The 25,863-nt window shown below is 37.0% G+C and overlaps 1 protein-coding gene across 6 annotated transcripts in view; it reads left to right on the top strand.

Moving 5' to 3' along the window:
• The window catches only part of AKAP7 (A-kinase anchoring protein 7), a 156,438-nt gene that overhangs the window by 90,024 nt on the left and 40,551 nt on the right, over positions 1-25,863 (top strand). For 2 of the 6 annotated variants that reach the window (XM_064360681.1, XM_064360682.1), the window contains exons 7-8: positions 2,502-2,649; positions 16,313-16,388. In XM_064360681.1, coding sequence (XP_064216751.1) covers positions 2,502-2,649; positions 16,313-16,388 — 224 coding nt within the window. Of the gene's footprint in view, positions 1-2,501; positions 2,650-2,950; positions 3,069-11,097; positions 11,118-16,312; positions 16,389-25,863 lie in introns of those variants that run through there. The other 4 variants (XM_012458310.2, XM_012458312.2, XR_001108299.3 and 1 more) reach the window with 3 other exon arrangements.

The raw sequence follows: 25,863 nt of genomic DNA, 5'->3' as shown, positions 1-25,863 counted from the left end.
ATTCAAGGCAAAAATAACCTTCGAAGTACTAGACCATCACCAATCATATTCAGAATTCCAGGGTTGCAACACCAGTAGCATGATTTGTTAAAGATACCTTACATATTATTCTTCTACATTTGAAATAATCCCAACTCTTAGCCTTTATAGGTCAAATTCAACAATTTTCATGATATCCTTTGAACCCTCCTAACATTGTGTACCTCCATTGATGTTTAAGTGATAGTGCCTTGGGTCTGGCTATGATGAAGGGTCCGGCCTATGATGAAGGGAAGCAGCGAATAATTTGGGGAGGTCCACAATCTGAAAATAATGCCATCACCCAGGCTTTTTAGCTTTAAAACATAATCTGGAAGGATGGTGCTTCTGAAACTATTTTGCCATCCCAGTGCATTCATTCAGAAAATAGGACCCTTCTTAGTCTTACCCTAAATCATCCACTTTTGAGGTCTCATTTATTTTCTCAGAATCATAGTCTTCCTTTTTTTTTTTTTTTTTTTTTTTAGTATGAAAGAAAACGCCACCTGTTGCAGCTCGATGGTGGGATCAATTCAGATAAATTTTATCATAAAAGAAATATATTGCCAAACAAAAAATTTCTCCAGAGAATGAAGAGCATGTTGATACTGTAATATATATCAGACAGTGCAGAGGTTTAGCTATTTCTAGGTTGTTTATTGCTGAAGACATTTCTGATGAGGGCATGTAATTTCAGTGCCTTCTAAAGGCATCATGCCTTTTGAAACATAGCTCTCTCTATAAATTATGAGTTAAGGAATTAATTCTGTTTCACTTGGCTAATAGAAGTTAACTCCTGAAGACTCATGTTGGAAGTCATCTGTGAAATATTCTTGCAAAACAATTGGTGTTTACCTTTTGTGGAAATTAAATTAGTAAACCTAGAAGATTAGAGTCAATCTCATGTTTTATGTCTTACTTTAAAAAAAGGACATTTTGCAAAACTGATGTGAAGATTATAGTGATAGTGGCTAGTCAATGCTGGCACTGGTTTCTTGAAAATTGAAGGTTCTTATTTATCTGCTATGTTATCACCAGTCTTATGTCCAGTCTAAAGGAATGACTCTCTCCAACCCCCACACCCCTACACACACACATACAAGCATTTAAAAGACAAGAATGGTTGGTCATTTTCCATTTACTCAGAATGTTTTTATATTTGAAGTCTTATCTTGACTGAAGTTATTACATGAAGTTCACTAATGATAATAATGACTATATGGATGTGTGTTTATATATAGATATAATTTATTATATTTCATTGTTTTAAGCACTTTTGTAAATTAACTTAGTCACATAACACTTGGAGGTAAGTGGGAGAGATTAGGAGCCCAGTTTTAGACATTGCACAAAAACATACCAACAAAAACTTGTTTAGTATAGTATTAAAAATTAAGAGCAACCTGAATGTCCAATAGTAAATAATTGAATGAATAAATTATGAGACTTCCATGCAATGAAGTTCTATGGAGAGAAATAATTGGCACATCTGTATATTATTTACTGACACAGCATATTTACTGAAAATATAAAGCTGGTTATCAAATAAACTGAGGGAGCAACCACGTTCTATAGAAGAGAAAAAAAATATGCTTTGTTTTTGCATAGGAAAAACTAAACACATAAAACTATAGCAGTAGCAGTTTGTAGTGATTTAATTTTTTTGTTTTTATCAATTTTTTCCATTAACTAATTTTCTAAATAAGTTTTTGTCAATGAAAAGAGAAAATATGTATTCTAGTTACCTTCATCTTATGGACTGTATTTTGGGACGGAGGCCAAGTTGCAGGGCCATTGTATAGTATAGCAGAGGCAGAGATATTCTTTCCTGTATTTGGGAAACTACAGAGGTACCAAGGACATCCCACTGTAATTTTTCAACAACCAGCTGTTTCTGCTAAGAAAATACACAAAATAAAGAGGAGCAGGTAGAAAGAACTTGGAAGATCCACTCACCTCCCTACTCCAATTCAAGTAATCTTTAATTGTCTTTCAGATGATTCTAACATAGGGAATTTAAAAATTGCATCTGTCTTATTAGAGCATTTTCCCACTATAGAATGTTAAGATCTACCTTACTTTTTAAAGATTTATTTTATTTTATTTTTTCATACCTTACTTTAAAAAAATTCATCCATTTCTCCATTATTGTTGGGGATGGTTAGTCTTTCCTTGGTATCTCAAGTTTTAATTCAGTATACTTACTATTTTCAGAGCTTAAAATGTATTAAGTTCAGAAAAACTGCCAAATTTAAACCTAACACTTTTTATTGATGGTTTTAAGATACAACTCATTCTAGGCAGGGAGACTTGAAAAACAACTTTACAACAATTTTGTTGTTGTATATCCATTTTCAAGTGCCTGTAGGCAGTGGTGTACTTTATTCCAAAATGTAATAATCAGGTTCTAAGAAAATGATGTAACTATGAATTGGCTGCCTGGGTGAAATGATTGATTGATTTATTTGTTTTTTCATTTTAAGGGAGTGAAAAAAATAGATCCTGATTTATATGAAAAGTTTGTCAATCACAGATTTGGAGAAGAAATATTATATCGCATAGATCTTTGCTCCATGGAGAAGAAAAAACAAAGTAATGGTTATTATTACTGTGAATCTTCCATTGTGATTGGTGAGTGTCATTTAGAAAATTGTTTATTATATTTATTTTTAATTTCCTTGGCATCACTTTTATCTTGGCAAATATTTAAACTTAGTTGTATATGTTTTTCTCAATGATATACTTTCCTAAATACTATGTATTGACAATGATACATTGGAAATTTTCTAGAGCATTTTTAGGATTTATATTGAGTAGTTAAGATTTTACTACCTGTCGTTTTTATACTCTGGCTTTAAATATAATTATAATGAAGTCTGGAAATGTTGATTTAGAAATCATTTCAATTTAATTTTATTTCATGAACATGAAGAAACATTTTCTCCAGGGAACTCCTCCATGACCTTCCACACCAGACATTTTTGTATTTGCTGCTTGTAATTAGGAAAAAGGGACCCTAGCCAGAAAGTTTCACCTTGAGAAGAGAAAATGTAAGTGGCCTGCAAAAATTGAAAACTTCAATTTCTTCCCTAATAAAGTTTTGAGGGGAAGCAAAGATTCATACATAAATGTATCTGTCAGATGGCATGAGATGAGACAACCTCATATAAAACTGTTTCCAGGTGGAAAGTGTGTACACTTACAGAGATCTTTCAACCAGAATAGAACCATTCGCTACTTTTTGCAATGTGAATGCATTTCAAAGGAGCCAGCTCTGTTGTGATTCAGATTTATTATTTCAAACCAGACACTATTCTTTTAAAATTGTGAACCTTCAAAACAACCTGATTTGTATACTTTTAAAATAACATGAAAATACTCAAAGAAGACAAATACAGGCATACCTTGTTTTATTGTGTTTTGCTTTATTGCGCTTCACAGGTAATTGCCTTAAAAACACAGTTTATTTATTTATTTTTAACAGATTGAAGGTTTGTAGCAACCTTGTATCAATTGTCTTTCCAGGCTGTTTTTCCAACAGAATGTGCTCTTTTTGTGTCAATTACATTTTGATAATTCTCACAACACTTTAGACTTCATTATTATTTTATCTGTTATGGTGATCAGTGATCTTTGATATTATCATTGTTATTGTTTTGGGGGACCGCCATATGAATTGTATTCATATAAGATATCAAACCAAATAGATAAATATGTGTGTTCTGATTGCTCCACTGAACAGCCAGCCATTCCCCTGTGAAGAGTCGTACATCTCTTACCTTAAATCAAAAGGTAGATAAGATACATTGGAAGGACATGCAAGAAAAAAAAAAGCTAGAAATGATTAAGCTTAGTGAGGAAGGCATGTCGAAAGCTAAGATAGTCTGAAAGCTAGGCTTCTTGTACCAGTTAGCCACGTTGTGAATGCCAAGGAAAAGTTCTTAATGGAAATTAAAAGTGCTACTCCAGAGAACACAAATCTTAAGAAAGTGAAATAGACTTATTGCTGATATGGAAAAAGTTTTAGTGGTCTGGATAGAAGATCAAACCAGCCACAACGTTCCCTTAAGCCAGAGCCTAATCCAGTGCAGGGCCTGAACTCTCTTCAATTCTGTGAAAGGTGAGAAAGGTAAGCAAAGTGCAGAAGAAAAGCTAGAAACCAGCAGAGGCTGTTTCATGAGATTTAAGGTAATAAAGTGTCTCCATGACATAAAAGTGCACGGTGATGGAGCAAGTGCTGTTGTAGAAGCTGCAGCCAGTTATCCAGAAGATCTAGCTAATATCATTTGTGAAGGTGGCTCCTCGAAACAACAGATTTTCAATGTAGACAAAGCACCCTTTATTGGAAGAAGATGCCTTCTTTGACTTTCATAGCTACAGAAGAGAAGTCAGTGCCTGATTTCAAAGTATCAAAGAACAGGCTGACTCTCTTGTGAGGGGCTAATGCACCTAGTGACTTTTAAGTTGAAGCCAGTGCTCACTGTCCATTTAAAAAATCCTAGGGACCTTTAGAATTATGCTAAATTCACTCTGCCTGTGCTTTATAAATGAAACAGCAAAGCCTGGATGACAGCACATCTGTTTATAGCATGGTTTACTGAATATTTTAACTACTGCTCAGAAAAAAAAAGATTCCTTTCAAATGATTACTGCTCAATGACAGTGCACCTGGTCTCCCAAGAACTCTGATGGAAATGTACAAGGAGCTTAGGGTTATTTTCATGCCTGCTAACACACGACCGTTCTGCAGCCTATGGATCAAGGAGTAATTTAGACTTTCAAGCCTTATTATTTAAGAAATATTTTTTTAAGGCTATAGCTGCCGTGAATAGTGATTCTTCTGATAGATCTGAGCAAAGCAAATTTAAAAACTTCTGGAAAGGTTTCACCATTCTAGATGTCATTAAGGACACTTACAGTTCCTAGGAGGAAGTTAAAATAGCAACATTAACAGGAGTTTGGAAGAAGTTGATTCCAACCCTCATGGATGACTTTGGGAGGTTCAAGACTTCATTGGAGGAAGTAACTGCAGATGTGATAGAAACAGCAAGAGAGCTAGAATAAGGAGTGAAGCCTGAAGATGGAATTGAATTGCTGTAATCTCATGATAAAATTTTAGTGGATGATGAATTGCTTCTCATGAATGAACAAAACAAGTAGTTTCTTGAGATGGAATCTACTCTTGGTAAAGGTCTTTGAACACTATTGAAATGACAACAAAGAATTCAGAATATTACATTAACTTAGTTGCTAAAACAGTGGCTTTAAAGGGTTTGAGAGAATCAACTCCAATTTTGAAGAAGTTTTACTGTGGGTAAAATGTTATCAAACAGCATCCCATGCTACAGAGAAATCTTTCATGAAAGGAAGAGTCGATTGATGCAGCAAACTTCATTATTGTCTTATTTTAAGAAATTGTCACAGCCATCCAACCTCCAGAAAGTACTACCCTGATCAGTCAGCAGCCATCAACATCAGCCGACAAGACCCTCCACCAGCAAAAAGATTACGACTTGCTTAATTCTCAGATGATTGTTAGCATTTTTGGCAATAAGGTGTATTTAAATTAAAATGTGTACATTTTTTAGATATAATATTGCACACTTAATAGACTACAGTATAATGAAACATAATTTTATATGTACTAGGAAACTAGATGATTCATGTGACTTGCATTATTGCAGTGTTTGCTTTATTGCAGTAGTCTGGAACTAACCCATAATATCTCTGAGGTATGGCTGTATATGTAGCTAAATATTGCAAGGTCTTTAACCGAGGTACTTTATCTCCACATCAGCTTGAAGAACACCTATGGATGTATACATCCTGAAAGAATTTTAATACTGGTATTTATTAAAGCATTTAAAAATGTTCAAGAGACACAGTTTTACTTACAGATTTTCATTGGAGATTTTCAGAGGTCCTCATTTTACCTTTCAAATACTTCAGCTATTTTAAACAGAAGATATTCAGTATGTCGTATGAATTTTATATTCTGAAACATCTCAAGTCTATTTTAAGGAGAATTTTTGTGTTTTCAGAATCTGTAAGAGCTGTTTTCCATCCAAGTTTTGATGAGGACCAAACATTTCTGTTTAGGTTCATTGTAAATGAAAAATATAGATACTTCTTGTGTAGGACAGATTTTGGCCAGCTTCCCCTATCTTCTCTGCAGTTTATGGCCAACTTGTAAGAGATGCAATGCCTCATTACCTCTCTCACTCCTATTTTAAAAAATTAGGAATACGTTGATATTAGTGAAAATATTGCAGGGCTGGCATTATAAAGCTTATATTCATAGATTACCTAAATTGCCACTGGACAGTTCTGTTCAGCCTACCTCCCTCCATCACTATGTTCAAGCCACTGAGATTTTGCTTTCATTGCTCTTTTAACTTATAGTCTTTAAATTTCCCCTTATTTGAGGTAATTTCTCCAGATCTTTCCATCAAGCTTCTTTATTGCTGTTATTTTTTCTAATTCAGGACAATTTTGCCTTTTTCAAATGCTGCCAATCTTGAATCCCCATGCCAGTCATTTCACATTCTTTTGAAAAATTATTTGTGCCTATTACAGATGCTTTTGTGGGTCACATTTGGTGAAGGTAATATGAACTTTAAAATCATATCTGTATCTAAAGTGATAATTTATTGGTATAATTAATGAAGTTTAATGTACACAAGAGTTCTTTTATTTGCTTATAGATAATTATTAGTTTTCTGAATCTCACCTATATTTTATAACAGAATATTTATCAGGATTTGGGACACTTTGTTTTATTTCTTAATCAGATTTAATTGGCTTACCTTGGTTTGGCTTCTCTTTGATTTGATCCTAACTCAAATTTAAGTTTCTTGAGCCTTGGGCCAACATTTTATTGTATGCATTAATACAATGGGACAGATTTCAGATCTTAAGATGTTTTGTATTCAGAGTTCTGGGGTAGAAGTTGGGCCTCAGGGATGTGTAAAACTTTGTATGTAGGTACATGTGTGAATTTTTCTGGGGAGATAATTTAGATTCCATTAGATTTGCCTATTTCCTACCTTTGTTAATGGTGCATTCTTGGAGAGTGCTAGATTACAAGTCACTGATTTTCTCTTCAACCATCTCTATTATACCACTTAAGACATCCTAAAAAAAAAAAAAAGACTACATATGCTATATTTGCAAGGTTTCCAGTTGATTCACTTTCTTTTCTTTTCTTTTTGTTTTTTTGAGACAGAGTGTCGCTCTGTCACCCAGGTTGGAGTGCAGTGGCTCAATTTTGGCTCACTGCAACGTTTGCCTCTCGGGTTCAAGTGATTCTCCTGCCTCAGCCTCCTGAGTAGCTGGGCATGCACTACCACCCCCAGCTAATTTTTTTTATATTTTTAGTAGAGACAGAGTTTCGACATGTTGGCTAGGCTGGTTAACTCCTGACCTCAGGTAATCCATCCACCTTGGCCTCCCAAAGTGCTAGGATTACAGGCATGAACCACTGTGCCTGGCCTCCAGTTAGTTGATACACCTTCATATTTTCCTGTTCTGTTCTTTGCTTCATGGATATTATTTCTTCTTTCATGTCTTTGAGGATTTCAATATAGTTCTTTTTTAAAGTTCTTTTCATATTAAAAAAAAAAACCCCTGTGATTTCTTCAGATTGAATTCTTGTATTTGGTCTTATTTGGCTCTCAATTTCCTCTAGTGCTTTTTAAGTTTTTTTTGGCACTCATCTTATTGTGCATGTTTCTCCCTTACAAGCCCATGTAGGTTTTATGGTTGTCACAGCCCTGGTCCCACAGGGTATGTTGCTTTGAACTGAGTTAGTAACTGGCAACCACAAATCATCCTCATCCAAAAGGAGTTGGGATTCCTTCTTCTGGATTCTGTTACCAATTTGTGAGTTGGTAAAAGATATTAACCTTTTGTTTGCCATATTGGCTTCAAATATTTTCCAAGTATTATGTTGCTTTTAATTTTGGACAATAAATTTTTTATATTAAGTGTTAAGTTTTATCAAATTATAGAAAAACTTCCTCCTATGATTTTTTTCATAACCATTATGATTAGCATTATCTCCAAACCAAAGATTTGATGTATATTCATTCATATTTTCTTCTTGTTTTTTTTTGTTTTTGTTTTTGCATTTAGGCTTTTAATTTACCTGATATGATCATTAATCTAAGTTGTCATACACACAGAAGAAACCCAGATATCCAGTTCTATTTTTTTATGCATTTTAAATTTCATCCATTAATTTATTCACTTTTAGTGCACATGAACTAGGGATTTAGTTTTAGGAATTTTTTTCTAGGATTTTTTTTACACCCCATCAATCTTTTACTGTGTGTATCAGAGATAACAAATTAGCAGCCCTACATGTACTTGATTGGAACAGGGGGTTTTGTTTGTTTTTTTAAAAATAATTTGAATTACTTGCCAATATTAGAACGATTTTATTATTAAATCTGGATTTCTGCCTTCTTCTGGACAATCAGAAGAGGTGCCCACATTGCCACATTGGTCTCACATTCTTACATGGCACTGCAATTTCCTGGATGGAGTAGTAGGCATTTTGACCTTGAGTGTAGCTATCTTTTATCATCCCGCTTACCCTGTGTTCTTGTACCAATCTGTTTACCTGCCTACTTGGCTCCTGAGGGCATCTGAGTTTGTACCTCCTCCAGCTGTTGCCTGCTTTATATTTCAATGGTGAACATTTTCCTCTTAATCTCCTGCCATTGTATACCTTTATGTGGAGCATTAGGAGAATTTGGTAGGATATGGTGGCAACATTCATATTTTCAGATATAAGAAAAGCTACATTTTAGTTGTTCTATGCTCAAAGCTTTGGGTAACATCATGCCTACTTGTCATTGGGCTGTAACTGTGCAAACCGCACTGCACTAACCAGCTAAAATTCAAATAATTAAGAAAAAGTGAAAACCCTACTTCTTTTTGGTGAAAACTAGGAATGAAATATGGTTCAGATATTTTAGGATTATGAAAGCTGTTCTCTGTGGGCTACTTACTCGAGTTGGGTGAATTAATTTTTCTCAGGTAGCTATGTTCCATTTATATTTCCCTTGGGAATCTAATTGACTAAATGACACCTTTTGTAAGATTGATAATCAATTTAGTGCTTGCAAGGACTAGTTTACTTTCAGCTGTCATACATATCTTATAGGAGGCATTGGGGAATTTGGAAAAGTCTAGAAGTTTTTTGTTTGTTTTTTTGCAGGCCAGTGTATTTCTTTATAACTTCTGCAAGCAGAGGTGGAAATAGAATTATTTTCTGGGAGCTCTGTTCTTTGTTTAGTAATTACTATTCAACATTAATGAATGTTATTGAACATGTATGATATACCTACTTCTCTCTTGGGTATCATGTGATACAGAGAAGTATAAGACATAGTCCTTAAGGGTGATACAGAATCACCAGACAGCAAAGACTACGTCTGAGAAATGAAATAGATGAATAGGGCTTGTATATAACAATAATGGGATTTGATAGGACACAGTGGAAGCTTATAATTTTACCTTTTAGGGGAGTAGGGGGATAGGGGAGTAGCAGAATTCAGCTGAATGGGATAAGATTGAGGAGCAGAGACATAGTAGAGAAAAGAGACTTTTTGGAGCAATTGACTTCATTGCTTTATGGCAAAGACCACAATTAGTTTTGTACCAGCCTGATACAATGAAAGAGAAGCAATGGATTGGGATGCAGGGTGGAGGCATTCATAGTGATGGACAGCACTTCAATTGAACCTACAGTTGAGTTAGCTGAGGAAGCTGCAGAGTGGGAGGTTGCTAGGTTTGGGTATGAGGAATTGGTGAGGGGATGGACATCGTTACATACGCTGAGGCGGTGTAATAAAGAGATAGAGTAGATATGTGTGAGATAAAAAGAGAATGATGTTATGCTCGCTTCAGTAGTACATATACTAAAAAAAGGATGATGTTTAATACACAACATAACAACACAGGACTGAATCCTAAAGATAAGACCTTTCATTAATTTCAGACTGTAGCACAAGAGGCCAGGAGGAGAATAGGGCTGGGCCAAGCATAAACTAAATAGAAGAAGCAGAGATCTCTACAGACATGGTGATCCACCAAGAAAGAGTTCTAGATAAGTTAGTGCCATATAGCTGTAATTTAGTCAGATCGTATCCAATGCTAAATAGGCCAGAACAACAGGATACTATGCTCAGACTTTATGGGCTGAAACACTAAGGATAATTCTGAGTGAGTAGAGTCAATGGATTTATTCCATTCAGATGTCCTTGCTTTTTGAGAATCACCTTTAAGACACTCAGACAGCCTACATCAGTTTTAAAAGGCTTCCTAGTCTTAAAAGGCTTGCCATGGTTCACCCAAGGATTTCTAGTAGTCACATGAGGGTGGTAGTTCAGTCAAAAAGAAAAAACTTTTTGCATTGCTTCTGAGGTTGCAGTCCCTTTTGACTGAGGAGACCCTCATCTCTGACTCTGATGTCCTTATCTTCAATGCTCCTTTACCCTTAGGGGCCAAGGCAGAGATGAGTTGCCCACGTTTGGATGTTGCCCAGTTTTAGTATGTAGGCATGGGGATCTCCTTTATGGAGGATGGTAACCACTGTTGGATGCTGCAGGAAGACATAGGAGGAGAAGGAAATTAATTTTTTCATTGAGTGAAAGGCATAGCTAGGAAAAAAAGTTTTTGAGCTTTCTAGAGTCGTTAAACCTGGACCTTTGTCTGATAAGTAATAAAATTTGAAAATGTTTAATTTGAAAATATGTGTATTTCTTAAATGCTACCTGCTCACTTAGTGGAGAGGAGCATTGGTGATAGATATGGGCATGAATGTCTTCCTTTTTTAAATATTTGCTTTTTGCAGTAGGAAAATGTGTCTCATTGTGCTTATCCTATACATCATTTAGTATTCTAGTCATTTACAAAACTATACTTTTGTTGGGTTTTATTTTATCTTTTATTTTTATTTTTTGTAGAGACAGGGTCTCCTTATGTCCAGGTTTTTTTAAATAATAATAATAATTTTTATAATAATATAATTTTTTATAATAATAATAAGACATTATTTCCCTTTTCCACTAGGTTAACATTTACATACAAAAGCAATGGTGAGTAAAACTGTATGGCCAGTATGAATCAAGGCAGTTGCAACTAAAAAAAAGTTTTGAAGGCAGTTTCACATAAGAATGTTTATGCTGAATAGTAAAAATTACTAATTGTGTTTAATTTCAACTTCTGAGTATATATCTTTTCAATATTCTGTGTAACAAAAATGAGAGGTATGCATGAGACACTTTTGCTGCCTATTAAAGTAAGTCAACCAAAGAAAAGCATTTGCATGATTGTTTAAGCTGTGAGCTAAAGTAGCCACTTTCTTCCATGGAACACCATTTTTTCTTGAAGAATGATTGAAAGACAAACTATCATGTTCATACTTGGGTTTGGACAGGCATTTTCTTGCATATAAACAAGTAAACTTGTCATATAGACTACAACAACTGACATTATTTACTGCTAATCATAAAATTCAAGGTTTCAAGCAAAAATAAAAAATTTGGAAAACTCACATATATTATCAGTTGCTTGACAGAGCACACAGTAGGATAATGAACTTTATTTTCCCAGGTTTTTTTTTTTTTTTTTTTTTTTTTTGAGATGGAGTCTTGTTCAGTTGCCCAGGCTGGAGTGCAGTGGCACGATCTCGGCTCACTGCAACCTCTGCTTCCTGGGTTCCCCTGCCTTAGTCTCCCAAGTAGCTGGGATTATAGGCGCCCACCATGACACCCAGCTAATTTTTGTATTTTTAGTAGAGACAGCGTTTCACCACGTTGGCTAGGCTGTTCTTGAATACCTGACTTCAAGTCATCCACCCGCCTTGGCCTCCGAAAGTGCTGGGATTACAGGCATGAGCCACGGCGCCTAGCCTCCCAGTTTGTTTTTATCTGTTACATTCTCTGTGAGGTATAACTTATATGCAAAACCTGCACATACTTAAAAGTATACAACTAGATGAGTTTTTACCTATATCTATATGGCTTTGAAAGCATTATTGCCTTCAAGATGCTGAACCTTCCATTACCCCCAAAGTTTCTTTATGTCCCTTGCCAATCAATGCTTAAATACTTTTTTAAGGAGATGGGAGTGATATTAATTAATATATTTTTAATGTTGCTGCAAAGGACAAGATTTTGTTCTTTTTTACGGCTGTGTAGTATTCCATGGTATATATGTACCCCATTTTCTTAATGCAGTTCACTATTGATGTGTACCTAAGTTGATTCCATGTCTTTGCTATTATGAATAGCAAGCACAGTGATGACCATACGAGTGCATGTGTCTTTTAGGTAGAACAATTTATTTTCCTTTGGGTATATACCCAGTAATGGGATTTCTGGGTTGAATGGTAACTCTGTTTTAAATTGTTTGAGAAATCTCCAAACTGTTTTCCACAGTGGCAAAACTAATTACATTCTCACTAAAAGTATGTAAGTGTTCCCTTTTCTCTGCAGCCTTAGCAGCATCTCTTGTTTTTTGACTTTTTATTAATAGGTATTCTGACTGGTATGAGATGATATCTCATCGCAGTTTTGATTTGCATTTCTCTGATGATTACTGATGTGGAGCATTTTTCATATGTTTGTTGGTCACTTGTATGTCTGCTTTTGAGAACTATCTGTTCCTGTCCTTTACCCATTTTTAGTCGTTTTTTTTTTTACATGCTGATTTAAGTTCCTTACAGATTCTGGAAATTAGAACTTTGTTGGATGCATAGTTTGCAAATATTTCTTTTCATTTTTTAGGTTGCCTGTTTACTCTGTTGATAGTTTCTTTTGCTGTGCAGAAGCTCTTTAAGGTCCCACTTGTCAATTTTGTTTTTGTTACAGTTGCATTTGGGGACTTAGCCAAAATTCTTTGTCAAGGCTATGTTGAGAATGATATTTCCTAGGTTTTCTTTTAGGATTTTTATAGTATACATGTTATTACAAAGTCATGCATGGAGGAAAGATCCATTAAAAGTTTAAGATAGATCAAAAGATTTGAATGTAGAGTATAAAAAGTTCCCAGCCGGGCGCGGTGGCTCATGCCCCTAATCCTAGCACTTTGGGAGGCTGAGGTGGGTGGATCACGAGGTGAAGAGATCGAGAGACCATCCTGGCCAACATGGTGAAACCCTGTCTCTACTAAAAATACAAAAATTAGCTGGGCATGGTGGCACATGCCTGTAGTCCCAGCTACTTGGGAAGCTGAGGCAGGAGAATCGCTTGAACCTGGGAGGTGAAGGTTACAGTGAGCCGAGATTGCGCCACTGCACTGCAACCTGGCAAGAGTGAGACTCTGTCTCAAAAAAAAAATTTTTCTTTGGTGTGTTTTAAGATTCTACATTGCAACTAAAGTTGAAGAAACTGTAACTTGTCGAGTTTTGGTATAGTATCAAAGAATATCCACAATTATTTTGATTTATTAAATGTTTATGAATATAACCCACATAAACTAAAGCTCCAGGTGGGTGGGTAGGGGTGTTGCCAGTCATTTTGAAGAGTATAAAAGGATCCTGAGGTCAAAAACATTTGGAAAAAAACCCTCTGCTTTAGGTCATGGGTCCAAGGAAACCATGAAAACATGTAATATGCAGACAGTTAATTTAATTTTGATCAGTATTTTCAACAAATTAATTTTGATGGTTGTTAAGTTATCTCGATGTCAAATATGAACTGGTTTGATAACTCTCTAATTTTTTTCTCCTTCCTTCTTTAATTTCCATTTGAGCATTGTGGGGTAAAAATGTAACAAGTATAAAAATACCCCAGACAGACAGGAGTGTATCTATGTGAAATGATTCATTTAAAAATCATTATTATGTGAAATAGATATTATGTAATATAGGAATGTCTCTTTTATGATAGGCAGGACCAAAACATTTGTCTTTTTTTTTCTTTTTTTTTTTGCACAGGCTGACAGGGATATGATTAAGAAAATTTCATCTCTACTTAGACCAATTAAGATGAGTTTATTTCAAGCATTTTTGAAGAGGGAACATTTGAAAAAATAGTTTATTATCTGAGAGAACTGTATACTTTTTTTTTTCACTTGATAACTTACCAGGTAGAAATTTTCTTTGTAAGAATTATGGAGTAATTTATTTAACAAGTGCTGACTACAGATATTTCCTTATTTATTTTATGACATACAAATTGGGTGACCATATGACTTACTATCTAAATGGTACACTTGTAAGTGTAAAAGGGGATCTATTGGTTACTAGGCTGGTATAAAAGAAAAAAATCAAGACTATCCTGGCTTAACTGGGACTTAGGTCACCCAACCTAAAAAAATAGAACGTTTTTGAAAAAGTGGAACCTTTGACATGCTAAATACTCTATTTTAATTGCCAGTCTGGTTTCTTTTTGTATCCTAAATGTCCTCTTTATATATTTCATTGATGAAACATGCCTTCTGAAAAGAAAATGTTTAAAATGTGTTATATGCCCCTAATAAAAATGAAAAGCAACAAATAATTGAAACTCTTAGCTTATTTATTTACATCTCCCTAAGTTAGACGAAGCTTTGGGATAAGTAACTGAGAAAATTAATCTTAGTTATGGCTCACTATATTTTAACTGGTATATCAGCTATTAATTTGGATGCTAACACAAAGTGGCAGCTGTGGCTCAGGCTATTTTGAAAATCCAACCATCTGTTGGCCTGGTTTCAAACCTTATGATTTATGTTAGACATCTTAGGAACCCTGCATATTAAAGGGGCAGTGCTAAGCGGTAAATTTAACTATCTGAAAAATTAGGCATCACTACTAAAATGATGCAGTAGTAAATTATGAGTTATTTGTGGAGCCTTCAGTTTGAAGTTTATTCTTAAAAATATGAAGGTAAATACTGAATTCCAAATAAACAGGAAAAATAAAACCATGTGAATGAAATTCTTAGAGTGCAGAGTCTGATCAGACAAAGCCATTAACATAATTATGAATTATTAGTTGCCAAAAGTTATGTCTAACTAGTCCGTGACATTGCCTCATTGCCTCTGAACACATTTTTCACCACATTAATCAATGTTTATTATTGTTTTAAAAGTGCTTGGCACAGTGCTTGACATATAGTGTTATGAAAATGTTACTGGCTGGGCAGTGGCTCACGCCTGCAATCCCAGAACCTTGGGAGGCCGAGGTCGGGAGTTAAAACCCAACCTGGCCAACATGGCGAAACCCTGTCTCTACTAAAAATATGACAAAAATCAGCCAGGCAATCACAGCTACTTGGGTGGCTGAGGCAGGAAAATTGCTTGAACCTGTGAGGCAGAGGTTGCATGAGCCGAGATCACCCCGCTACACTTCAGTTTGGGGGACAATGTGAGACTCTGTCTCGAAAAAAGAAAATGTTACTTATTCATATCAGTAGCAGTGCTAGTCATATTGAATAGTTATTGCGGTGGTATTCTTAACATCAGAACATCAGTTTCCTAGTTATTAAAGATTTGCATTATTCCTAATGCTTTCCTTAAATTGGCATGGGATCAACAGTGGTGCATGTCAAAAGTAAAGATGCTTATATGTGTGTGTATATATAATTTATATATTTATATGATATTTTATATTGTGTCAATATTAAAAATTTGGTTTAATTTTTTGACTAGAAAAACAAAGTTGGCAAATCTATATAACATAGTGTTATTTTTAAAAAAGCTTGCTAATGTGGTGAAATTACAATAGGCAGACTTATAAAACTCATTAAATTCTTCTCCATTTCAGTGAAACATGGAGGAATTGGAGAGAATGTAGAATAGTAGAAAGAGATAGAGAGAGAAAGAGCTCAAACTACAGAGGAAAACATAGTGACCAGAAGTTCCAGACAGAGCTTGTTCTAATGGTCACTGCCACTTCCCACTTTGCCCAACTTTTTGCACATTTTTAATGACTTGAAACCCAGTTACCACATCTATAAAATAGAGATAAGCATAGTTGTTACTTCATGAGGACTGAATGAGATAATAAATGAAAATCTCTTAGTATCATGCCTGGCACATCCTCAGTGTTCACTAACTGGTGCCTATTACTATTGTTGTAGAATTGCCACAAATTGTGTACAGAATTCTTAAACCCAGGACAAACAAGGCTCAAGAGTGACTTATGGTAGGGTTAGTCTAAAATAAGTAAAATGTCTATTTCTACTTAATCTTAATACACTCTTCTAGGCATTAGGAAAAACCTTGAACTCTAAAGGATTGTTAAGATACTGGAACAAGGTGCTAAGGGATTTGTAAAATATCTTGACTATCTTTTAAGATGGAAGAGAGAGATCGATCCAAGATGGCCGCTTAGGAGGAACTCGGGAATGCAGCTCCGAGAGAAAGCACAGAGGGTGAGTGGACGCCGTATTTCCAGACTGATTTTTACTGCCCACAGACCAGGAGATTCACAGGCAGAGGAGCCACACGGGTCGCCAGCGCCGCTGGTTTGAATGGCGCAGCCGCTGGGCCGGCACCCTGAGGCAACGGCTCACTGTACAGAGTGAGAGAGTCTGAGTCCCCTATAAGCCAGCAAGGGGAGCTGAAACGGGGAGCCAGGCCAGCGCCACGAATCTCAGAGCCGCGGCTTTAGCCAACGCAGCGGCTCTGGAGGCAGAGCAGATGAGACGGTGTCCCCTCTTAGCCAGCAAGAGGACCTGAAACAGGGAGTGAAGACAGGAGATTCCCGAGCAAAAAAAAAGCGCCACTGCAAACACAACTGAACCCGGGACAGTCCAGCTCTGTGGAGGAGGGGCGTTCTCCATAGGCACCCTGCTGTTCCCAGGGCAATCTACCAAGGCAACCCGCCACTACAGAGACTCCCTCACTACAGGGGCGGGCCAACATAACGGAAGCAGTTCTAACTACACCCAGAAGTTCACACAGAAGCTGGGCGGAGCCCACAGCAGCTTAGCGAAGCCTCTGCAGGCTGAGTGTGACTAGGCTGCCACCTTGTGGGCAGGGAAAACAGCAACCGCACAGGGGAACATCATAAAACCGTAACTCCCTGGGACAGAACACCTGGGGGGAAGAACAGGGGGTTTATGAGTTCTGCCACTGCAGACTTAAAATTACCAAAATCAGAAAGACAACAACTTCAAAGTCAACAGGTGGATAAATCCACAAAGATGGGAAGAAACCAGCGCTAAAAGGGTGAAAACACCCAAAACCAGAACACTTCTCCTCCTACAAGGGATCACAACTCCTCACCAGCAAGGGAACAAGACTGGATGGAGAATGAGTGTGATGAAATGACAGAACCAGCTTTCAGAAAGTGGATAATAAGAAACTTCCGTGAGCTAAAAGAACATGTTCTAACCCAATGCAAAGAAACTAAGAATCTTGAAAAAAGACTTGACGAAATGCTAACAAGAATGGACAACTTAGAGAGGAATATGAGTGAATTGATGGAGCTGAAAAACAAAACACGAGAACTTCGTGAAGCATGCACAAGTTTCAACAGCCGAATTGACCAAGCAGAAGAAAGGATATCAGAGGTCGAAGATCAACTCAATGAAATAAAACGAGAAGGCAAGATTAGAGAAAACAGGGTAAAAAGGAATGAACAAAGTCAACAAGAAATATGGGACTATGTGAAAAGACCTAATCTACGTTTGATGGGTGTACCTGAATGTGACGAAGAGAATGAATCCAAGCTGGAAAATACTCTTCAGGATATTATCCAGGAAAACTTCCCCAACCTAGCGAGGCAGGCCAAGATTCAAGTCCAGGAAATACAGAGAACACCACAAAGATATTCCTCTAGAAGAGCAACCCCAAGGCACATAATCATCAGATTCACTAGGGTTGAAATGAAGGAGAAAATACTAAGGGCAGCCAGAGAGAAAGGTCGGGTTACCCACAAAGGGAAGCCCATCAGACTCACTGCAGATCTCTCAGCAGAAACCCTACAGGCCAGAAGAGAGTGGGGGTCGATATTAAACATCCTTAAGGAAAAGAACTTTCAACCCAGAATTTCATATCCAGCCAAACTAAGCTTCATAAGTGAAGGAAAAATAAAATCCTTTGTGAACAAGCAAGAACTCAGAGAGTTCATCACCACCAGACCAGCTCTACAAGAGCTCCTGAAGGAGGCACTACACATAGAAAAGAACAACCAGTACCAGCCACTCCAAAAACACACGAAAAGGTAAAGAGCATCAACACAATGAAGAATCTGCATCAACCAAAGGGCAAAACAGCCACCTAGCATCAAAATGACAGGATCAAATTCACACATAACAATATTAACCCTAAATGTAAACGGACTAAATGCCCCAATCAAAAGACACAGACTGGCAAATTGGATAAAAAGCCAAAACCCATCAGTGTGCTGTATCCAGGAAACCCATCTCGCATGCAAGGATACACAAAGGCTCAAAATAAAGGGATGGAGGAAGATTTACCAAGCAAATAGAGAGCAAAAAAAAGCAGGAGTTGCAATTCTCATCTCTGATAAAATAGACTTTAAAGCAACAAAGATCAAAAGAGACAAAGAAGGACATTACATAATGGTAAAAGGATCAATGCAACAAGAAGAGCTAACGATCCTAAATATATATGCACCTAATACAGGAGCACCCAGATACATAAGGCAAGTTCTTAAAGACTTACAAAGAGACTTAGACCCCCACACAATAATAGTGGGAGACTTCAACACACCATTGTCAATATTAGACAGATCAACGAGACAGAAAATTAACAAGGATATCCAGGACTTGAACTCAGACCTGGAACAAGCAAACCTAATAGACATTTACAGAACTCTCCACCCCAAATCCACAGAATATACATTCTTCTCAGTACCACATCACACCTACTCTAAAATTGATCACATAATTGGAAGTAAATCACTCCTCAGCAAATGCAAAAGAACGGAAACCATAACAAACAGTCTCTCAGACCACAGTGCAATCAAGTTAGAACTCAGAATTCAGAAACCAACCCAGAACCGCACAGCTTCATGGAAAATGAACAACTTTCTCCTGAATGTTGACTGGATAAACAATGAAACGAAGGCAGAAATAAAGAAGTTCTTCGAAACCAACGAGAACGAAGACACCACATACCAGAATCTCTGGGACACATTTAAAGCAGTCTCTAGAGGAAAATATATAGCAATAAGTGCCCACATGAGAAGCAAGGAGAGATCTAAAATTGACACCCTATCGTCAAAATTGAAAGAGTTAGAGGAGCAAGATCAAAAAAACTCAAAACCTAGCAGAAGACAAGAAATAACTAAGATCAAAGCAGAATTGAAGGAGATAGAGACACAAAAAACCCTTCAAATAATCAATAAATCCAGGAGCTGGTTTTTCGAAAAGATCAACAAAATAGACAGACCACTAGCCAGATTAATAAAAAAGAAAAGAGAGAATAACCAAATAGATGCAATAAAAAATGACAAAGGGGATATCACCACAGATTCCACAGAAATTCAATCCATCATCAGAGATGATTACAAACAACTCTATGCACATAAACTAGAAAGCCTGGAGGAAATGGATAAATTCCTGGACAGCTGTCTCCTCCCAAGCCTAAACCAGGAAGAAGTCGAAACCCTGAATAGACCAATAACAAGGTCTGAAGTCGAGGCAGCAATTAAGAGCCTACCACCCAAAAAAAGCCCAGGTCCAGTTGGGTTCACAGCCGAATTCTACCAGACATACAAAGAGGAACTGGTACCATTCCTACTGAAACTATTCCAAATAATCCAAAAAGAGGGAATCCTTCCCAAATCATTTTATGAGACCAACATCATTCTAATACCAAAACCCGGCAGAGACTCAACAAGAAAAGAAAACTACAGGCCAATATCCATGATGAACATAGATGCAAAAATCTTCAATAAAATACTGGCAAGCTGATTACAACAGCACATCAAAAAGCTTATCCACCATGATCAAGTAGGATTCATCCCGGGGATGCAAGGCTGGTTCAATATACGTAAGTCCATAAATGTAATTCACCACATAAACAGAACCAAAGACAAAAACCACATGATTATCTCAATCGATGCAGAGAAGGCCTTCGACAAAATTCAAAAGCCCTTTATGCCAAAAACCCTCAATAAACTAGGTATCGACGGAATGTATCTCAAAATAATAAAAGCTATTTACGACAAACCGACAGCCAATATCATACTGAACGGGCAAAAACTGGAAGCATTCCCTTTGAAATCTGGCACTAGACAAGGATGCCCTCTCTCACCACTCCTATTCAGTATAGTACTGGAAGTTCTAGTCAGAGCAATCAGGCAAGAAAAAGAAATAAAGGGTATTCAATTAGGAAAGGAGGAAGTCAAATTGTCTCTATTTGCAGACGACATGATTGTATATCTAGAAGACCCCATTGTCTCAGCCCAAAATCTCCTGAAACTGATAAGCAACTTCAGCAAAGTCTCAGGATACAAAATCAACGTGCAAAAATCACAAGCATTCCTATACACCAATAACAGACTTAAAGAGAGCCAAATCAAGAATGAACTGCCATTCACAATTGCTACAAAGAGAATAAAATACCTAGGAATACAACTAACAAGGAATGTAAAGGACCTCTTCAAGGAGAACTACAAACCACTGCTCAACGAAATAAAAGAGGACACAAACAGATGGAGAAACATTCTATGTTCATGGTTAGGAAGAATTAATATCATGAAAGTGGCCATACTGCCCAAAGTAATATACAGATTCAACGCTATCCCCATCAAACTACCAATGTCCTTCTTCTCAGAACTGGAAAAAACCACCTTAAACTTCATATGGAACCAAAAGAGAGCTCGCATAGCCAAGTCAAGTCTAAGCAAAAAGAACAAAGCAGGAGGCATCACACTACCGGACATCAAACTCTACTACAAGGCTACAGTAATCAAAACAGCATGGTACTGGTACCAAAACAGAGATATAGACCAATGGAACAGAACAGAGGTGTCGGAGGCAACACAACATATCTACAACCACCCGATCTTTGACAAACCTGATAAAAACAAGCAATGGGGGAAGGATTCCCTGTTTAATAAGTGGTGTTGGGAAAACTGGCTAGCCATATGCAGAAAGCAGAAACTCGACCCCTTCCTGACACCTTACACTAAAATTGACTCCAGATGGATTAAAGACTTAAACATAAGACCTAACACTATAAAATCACTAGAAGGAAACCTAGGCAAAACCATTCAGGACATAGGCGTAGGCAAGGACTTCATGACCAAAACACCAAAAGCATTGGCAACAAAAGCCAAAATAGACAAATGGGACCTAATCAAACTCCACAGCTTCTGCACGGCAAAAGAAACAGTCAATAGAGTGAATCGGCAACCAACAGAATGGGAAAAAATTTTTGCAGCCTACCCATCTGACAAAGGGCTGATATCCAGAATTTACAACGAGCTAAAAAAGATTTACAAGAAAAAAACAAACAAGCCCATTCAAAAGTGGGCGAAGGATATGAACAGATACTTTACAAAAGAAGACATACATGAGGCCAACAAGCATATGAAAAAATGCTCATCATCACTGGTCATTAGAGAAATGCAAATCAAAACTACATTGAGATACCATCTCACACCAGTTAGAATGGCGATCATTAAAAAATCTGGAGACAACAGATGCTGGAGAGGATGTGGAGAAATAGGAACACTTTTACACTGTTGGTGGGAGTGTAAATTAGTTCAACCATTGTGGAAAACAGTGTGGCGATTCCTCAAGGACCTAGAAATAGAAATTCCATTTGACCCAGCAATCCCATTACTGGGCATATATCCAAAGGATTATAAATCGTTCTACTATAAGGACACATGCACACGAATGTTCATAGCAGCACAGTTTACAATAGCAAAGACCTGGAACCAACCCAAATGCCCATCGATGATAGACTGGACAGGAAAAATGTGGCACATATACACCATGGAATGTTATGCAGCCATTAAAAACGAGGAGTTCGCGTCCTTTGTAGGGACATGGATGAACCTAGAAACCATCATTCTCAGCAGACTGACACAAGAACACAAAATCAAACACCACATGTTCTCACTCATAGGTGGGTGTTGAACAAGGAGAACACATGGACACAGGGAGGGGAGCACTATACACGGGGGTCTGTTGTCGGGGAGTGGGGGGACAGCGGGGGGGTGGGGAGTTGGGGAGGGATAGCATGGGGAGTAATGCCAGATATGGGTGAAGGGGAGGAAGGCAGCAAATCACACTGCCACGTATGCACCTATGCAACAACCTTGCATGTTTTTCACATGTACCCCAAAACCTAAAATGCAATTAAAAAAAAAAAAAAGATGGAAGAGAGTATCATTTATGAAGTTATCTAATCTGGATGTCTAAATCACCTCATGAAGTTTCTTTTGTCATTAGAATTCATGAAATCCCTATTTTGCATTAAATTTTATTTTAGTTTTTGTCCCAGCAAGACCTTGCTTACTATTGCATCTCGCATTAATTGGAAGGGAGGTAATGCAATTCTCAATCTCCAGCTCTGTTTTAAAATCCAATTCAATTTCATCCTTTTTTGTTATATAACTACTCTTAAAATATGAATGGGGGTAGTGAAGTATGATAAGTGAGTAAGTGGGTCTTGGTTGTCACACTGGCAGACTGAATTTAGGATTCATTGGTATTGCCTGAGTTACCAGTTCATTCATAGCTCTCTCTTGGTATGTGAAGCATTATTAACTACTGTACACATAAAGGCTTCCCTTTACTTTAAAACTTCTTCAGTCTAATTTTGGTTACTATAATTTATTTGTGCAATTTATTGAACAGTTATTTATTGAGGCTATCAAGTGCCAAGCATTATGCTGTGTATTAAAGATCAAAGATGGACAAACCCAGCCGTGGTCTCAGAGTTTACTTTCTAGTAGGAAGTCATGCAAACAAACAATTACAATTTAAAGTGATAATGACTGTAATGAAGCTAATAGGAACCAAGTGAGGGTGCTTTTAATGCTCCCAGGGATTGTCAGGACAGGCTGCACAGAAGAGGAAAGTTTTGAACTGAAAATGAGAATGTTCAGTGTGGAGGGAGGCAAATGAGAGAGAGATTTTCCAGGCCAAGGAAGCTGCATAAGAGTCTGTGCAGGGACGTGTAAGTAATTCACTCTGCACATGAATAACTTATCTTTAAGCAGGTCAGATCTCATTTTGTAGGGAATGGGAGCCATCAACATTTTTGGAGCTGGAAATGACATGATCAGATTTGTGCTTAAGAAAAGACACTCTGCTGGTACGGTATAAACATGATGCAATGGCTGAATCAGCAAGACCAGTAAGTAGACAGGAGTGGCAGTCTAGAGCAGTCATGATAATTGCCTGCACTTGGCATTTGCAGTGGGTGGTGATGGAGAAGGTGGGTTGCACTGCAGATCTCGGTAGGCAGGAGAATCAGTATTTTAAGGTTTTGGGTAGATTTTGAAAAACAGAACCCTAGGTTGGCTCCCAGATTTGGGGTTTAGACAACTAGGTAGACAATAGTACCCTACACCAATGTACAGGATAAACAACAAAACAGATTTTGGTGACAAGATGATGAGTTCAATTTTGGGCATATGAAAGCAGCTGTGGCCCAATCAAGGGGCTTGTTGAGGAGAGAGGTCCAAGATGATGAGTTCAATTTTGGGCACATGAAAGCAGCTGTGGCCCAATCAAGGGGCTTGTTGAGGAGAGAGGTCCAGGACATAGATTGTGTGTACACACACACACACACACACACACACACACACGCACGCACACACACACACACACGAGAGACAAAGGATTCAGTGGCATTAGGTTAGTAGTTCAAGCAGTGGGTATGAATGAAAGAGTGGAAGAGTACCTGGGAAACCTAGAACTTCAGATTTGCTTTGCAGCTAGTTACCTGAGATATGTATTATACAGAAAGGACGGAGACCTTAAACAAGAGGCTATGACAGAGATACAAGGTTGTGGAAATTATTTCCATAAGTATGACAAATTTGTTAATTGTTTCTTGTTGGTCTGTGGAACAGCAGTAGCCTAAAAATGTCTCTCTATGATTCAAGATTGCATCTTCTACAGAGAAACTTGTTTTGGTAGAAATGAGGATAATGAAAGCTAAAGAAACACAGAGTATATTTTATTTCCCTTTATGAAGTTTAAATTCTGTTTTTTTTTTCCATTAACCCACATAGATTCTTTGATACTGTCTCTAACTTGAATGTGTTTTATATATAATGCTTAAGGGACTAAGTGTGAGCAACTGAGAAAACATCAATTTGTCAATTCATGAATTGTGGTTCTATATGATCTTCTATTGACTAATGATTCACATGAATATTTTGTCTTGATTCTGGCTATGAGTAAAGGAAGCTGTACTTGACCATCACAGTTGTATATTTGGTACCAAAGAACCATAGCTGCCAAATATATATTCATTGCCAACAACTTGGATTATGATAAGTGGAAGCTTTTACTTAAGCAGTCAGTCTTAGTATAATAAAGTTTTGAGAAAGGCAGTTCACAGTTTTTCTTCTTGTTCTCCAGCCATGTATTTTAGCAATTATAATTTTGTTTATTAGTGTGGCATACATTAATCCATATGTGATAGTTTTTTAACTAGCATGACACTGTTTTTCAGTGATTTACTTTTTAAGGCTTTTTTTCCCTTTTTTTCTATATAAAATTACGTATGTAATACCCTTTTAATCACGTTCTTAATATTAATTGACCAAAAAGCAGATACACATTTTTATTAAAAGGTAAACATGGAACATGAGCAGACACTAGTGGCTTGCCTATTCTGAGTCCATTTTCTTTGCCTTCACTGGGATACCGTGGGCTTCAGGCCAAGTGGTCCTGACTTTTGCCCTGAAGGTGATTGGCTCCATTCTTCTTCCTAGTGATTAGTGTAGGAAGTGGCATGTGACCCAATTTCAATATATGTGAGAAGTCTGCTGGAACATCAGCAGTTTTCTTGTACTTAATCTACTGACTAGTATTTGTATTATGGGAGATGGCTGCTAATGCCAGGTGCCTTTAATCTGTTAATGCTCTAGACCTTTCAGAGGAGAAACCAATGTCCTTCACAAGAAGAAAAGAAACATATTTCAGAAATACCAGTAGGACCATTGAGTTGATAAAAAGAAATTTAGAGGGAAGAGAATACCATTTTTTAGCTGGCAATTGTTGGGTGTACATCTGGTGGCCTTTGCCGCCATCTTAGCCATGGGGGACACTGGGTGGCTGTAAGTACACATGCTGAGCTTGGGACACTAGGAAGGTGAGTCGTGACGATCTTGTCAAGCCACTGAATTAACCACCCCTAGAGTGACACTACCATAGCTTATAGGATTATAGAAGATAATGACATTTCTTTATTTTTAAACCAGATGAATCAAGAATTTTTGGTGTTTGCAGCTGAGTGCATCCTAACAGATACAAATTTCAGTTGTGGATTAAGAAATATGTGAACAGAAAATAGATTCAGTGGGATATTTAAACGACATTTCTGACAGTTACCACATGTTTTTAGAAGCATCCATAAACAGACTAATCAGAATGAATACTGACATAGCATATTGGAGGCACATCAGCTGGGGCCATGGTGGACCGTGACAGATTTTGAGACCTGCCAAGAGCAGCCTTGATTTAATGGCATTTTATCTGGTGTAAATAATTTTTTTTTATTTTCAGGATTCACTTTCATTTCTCCTTATCTTTTTAAGTATTATTAGAGGAAAAAAAGCTTTAATAATAATATGTTGAGTTATTAAAGTACCTTTTATTTGAAGCTTGACATAACAGGAAATGTGACTGACTGTTGTCTTGCCCAAGGTCAAACAGTGGACCACTTTCAGAGCTAAATATA

This window comes from Aotus nancymaae, unplaced genomic scaffold (genome assembly GCF_030222135.1).
Source record: "Aotus nancymaae isolate 86718 unplaced genomic scaffold, 86718_ANA_hifiasm-v0.15.2.pri h1tg000040l, whole genome shotgun sequence".
Classification (NCBI taxonomy): Eukaryota; Metazoa; Chordata; class Mammalia; order Primates; family Aotidae; genus Aotus; species Aotus nancymaae.
Note: the sequence above shows the minus strand (reverse complement) of the source record. Positions and strands in the feature narration are given on the sequence as shown.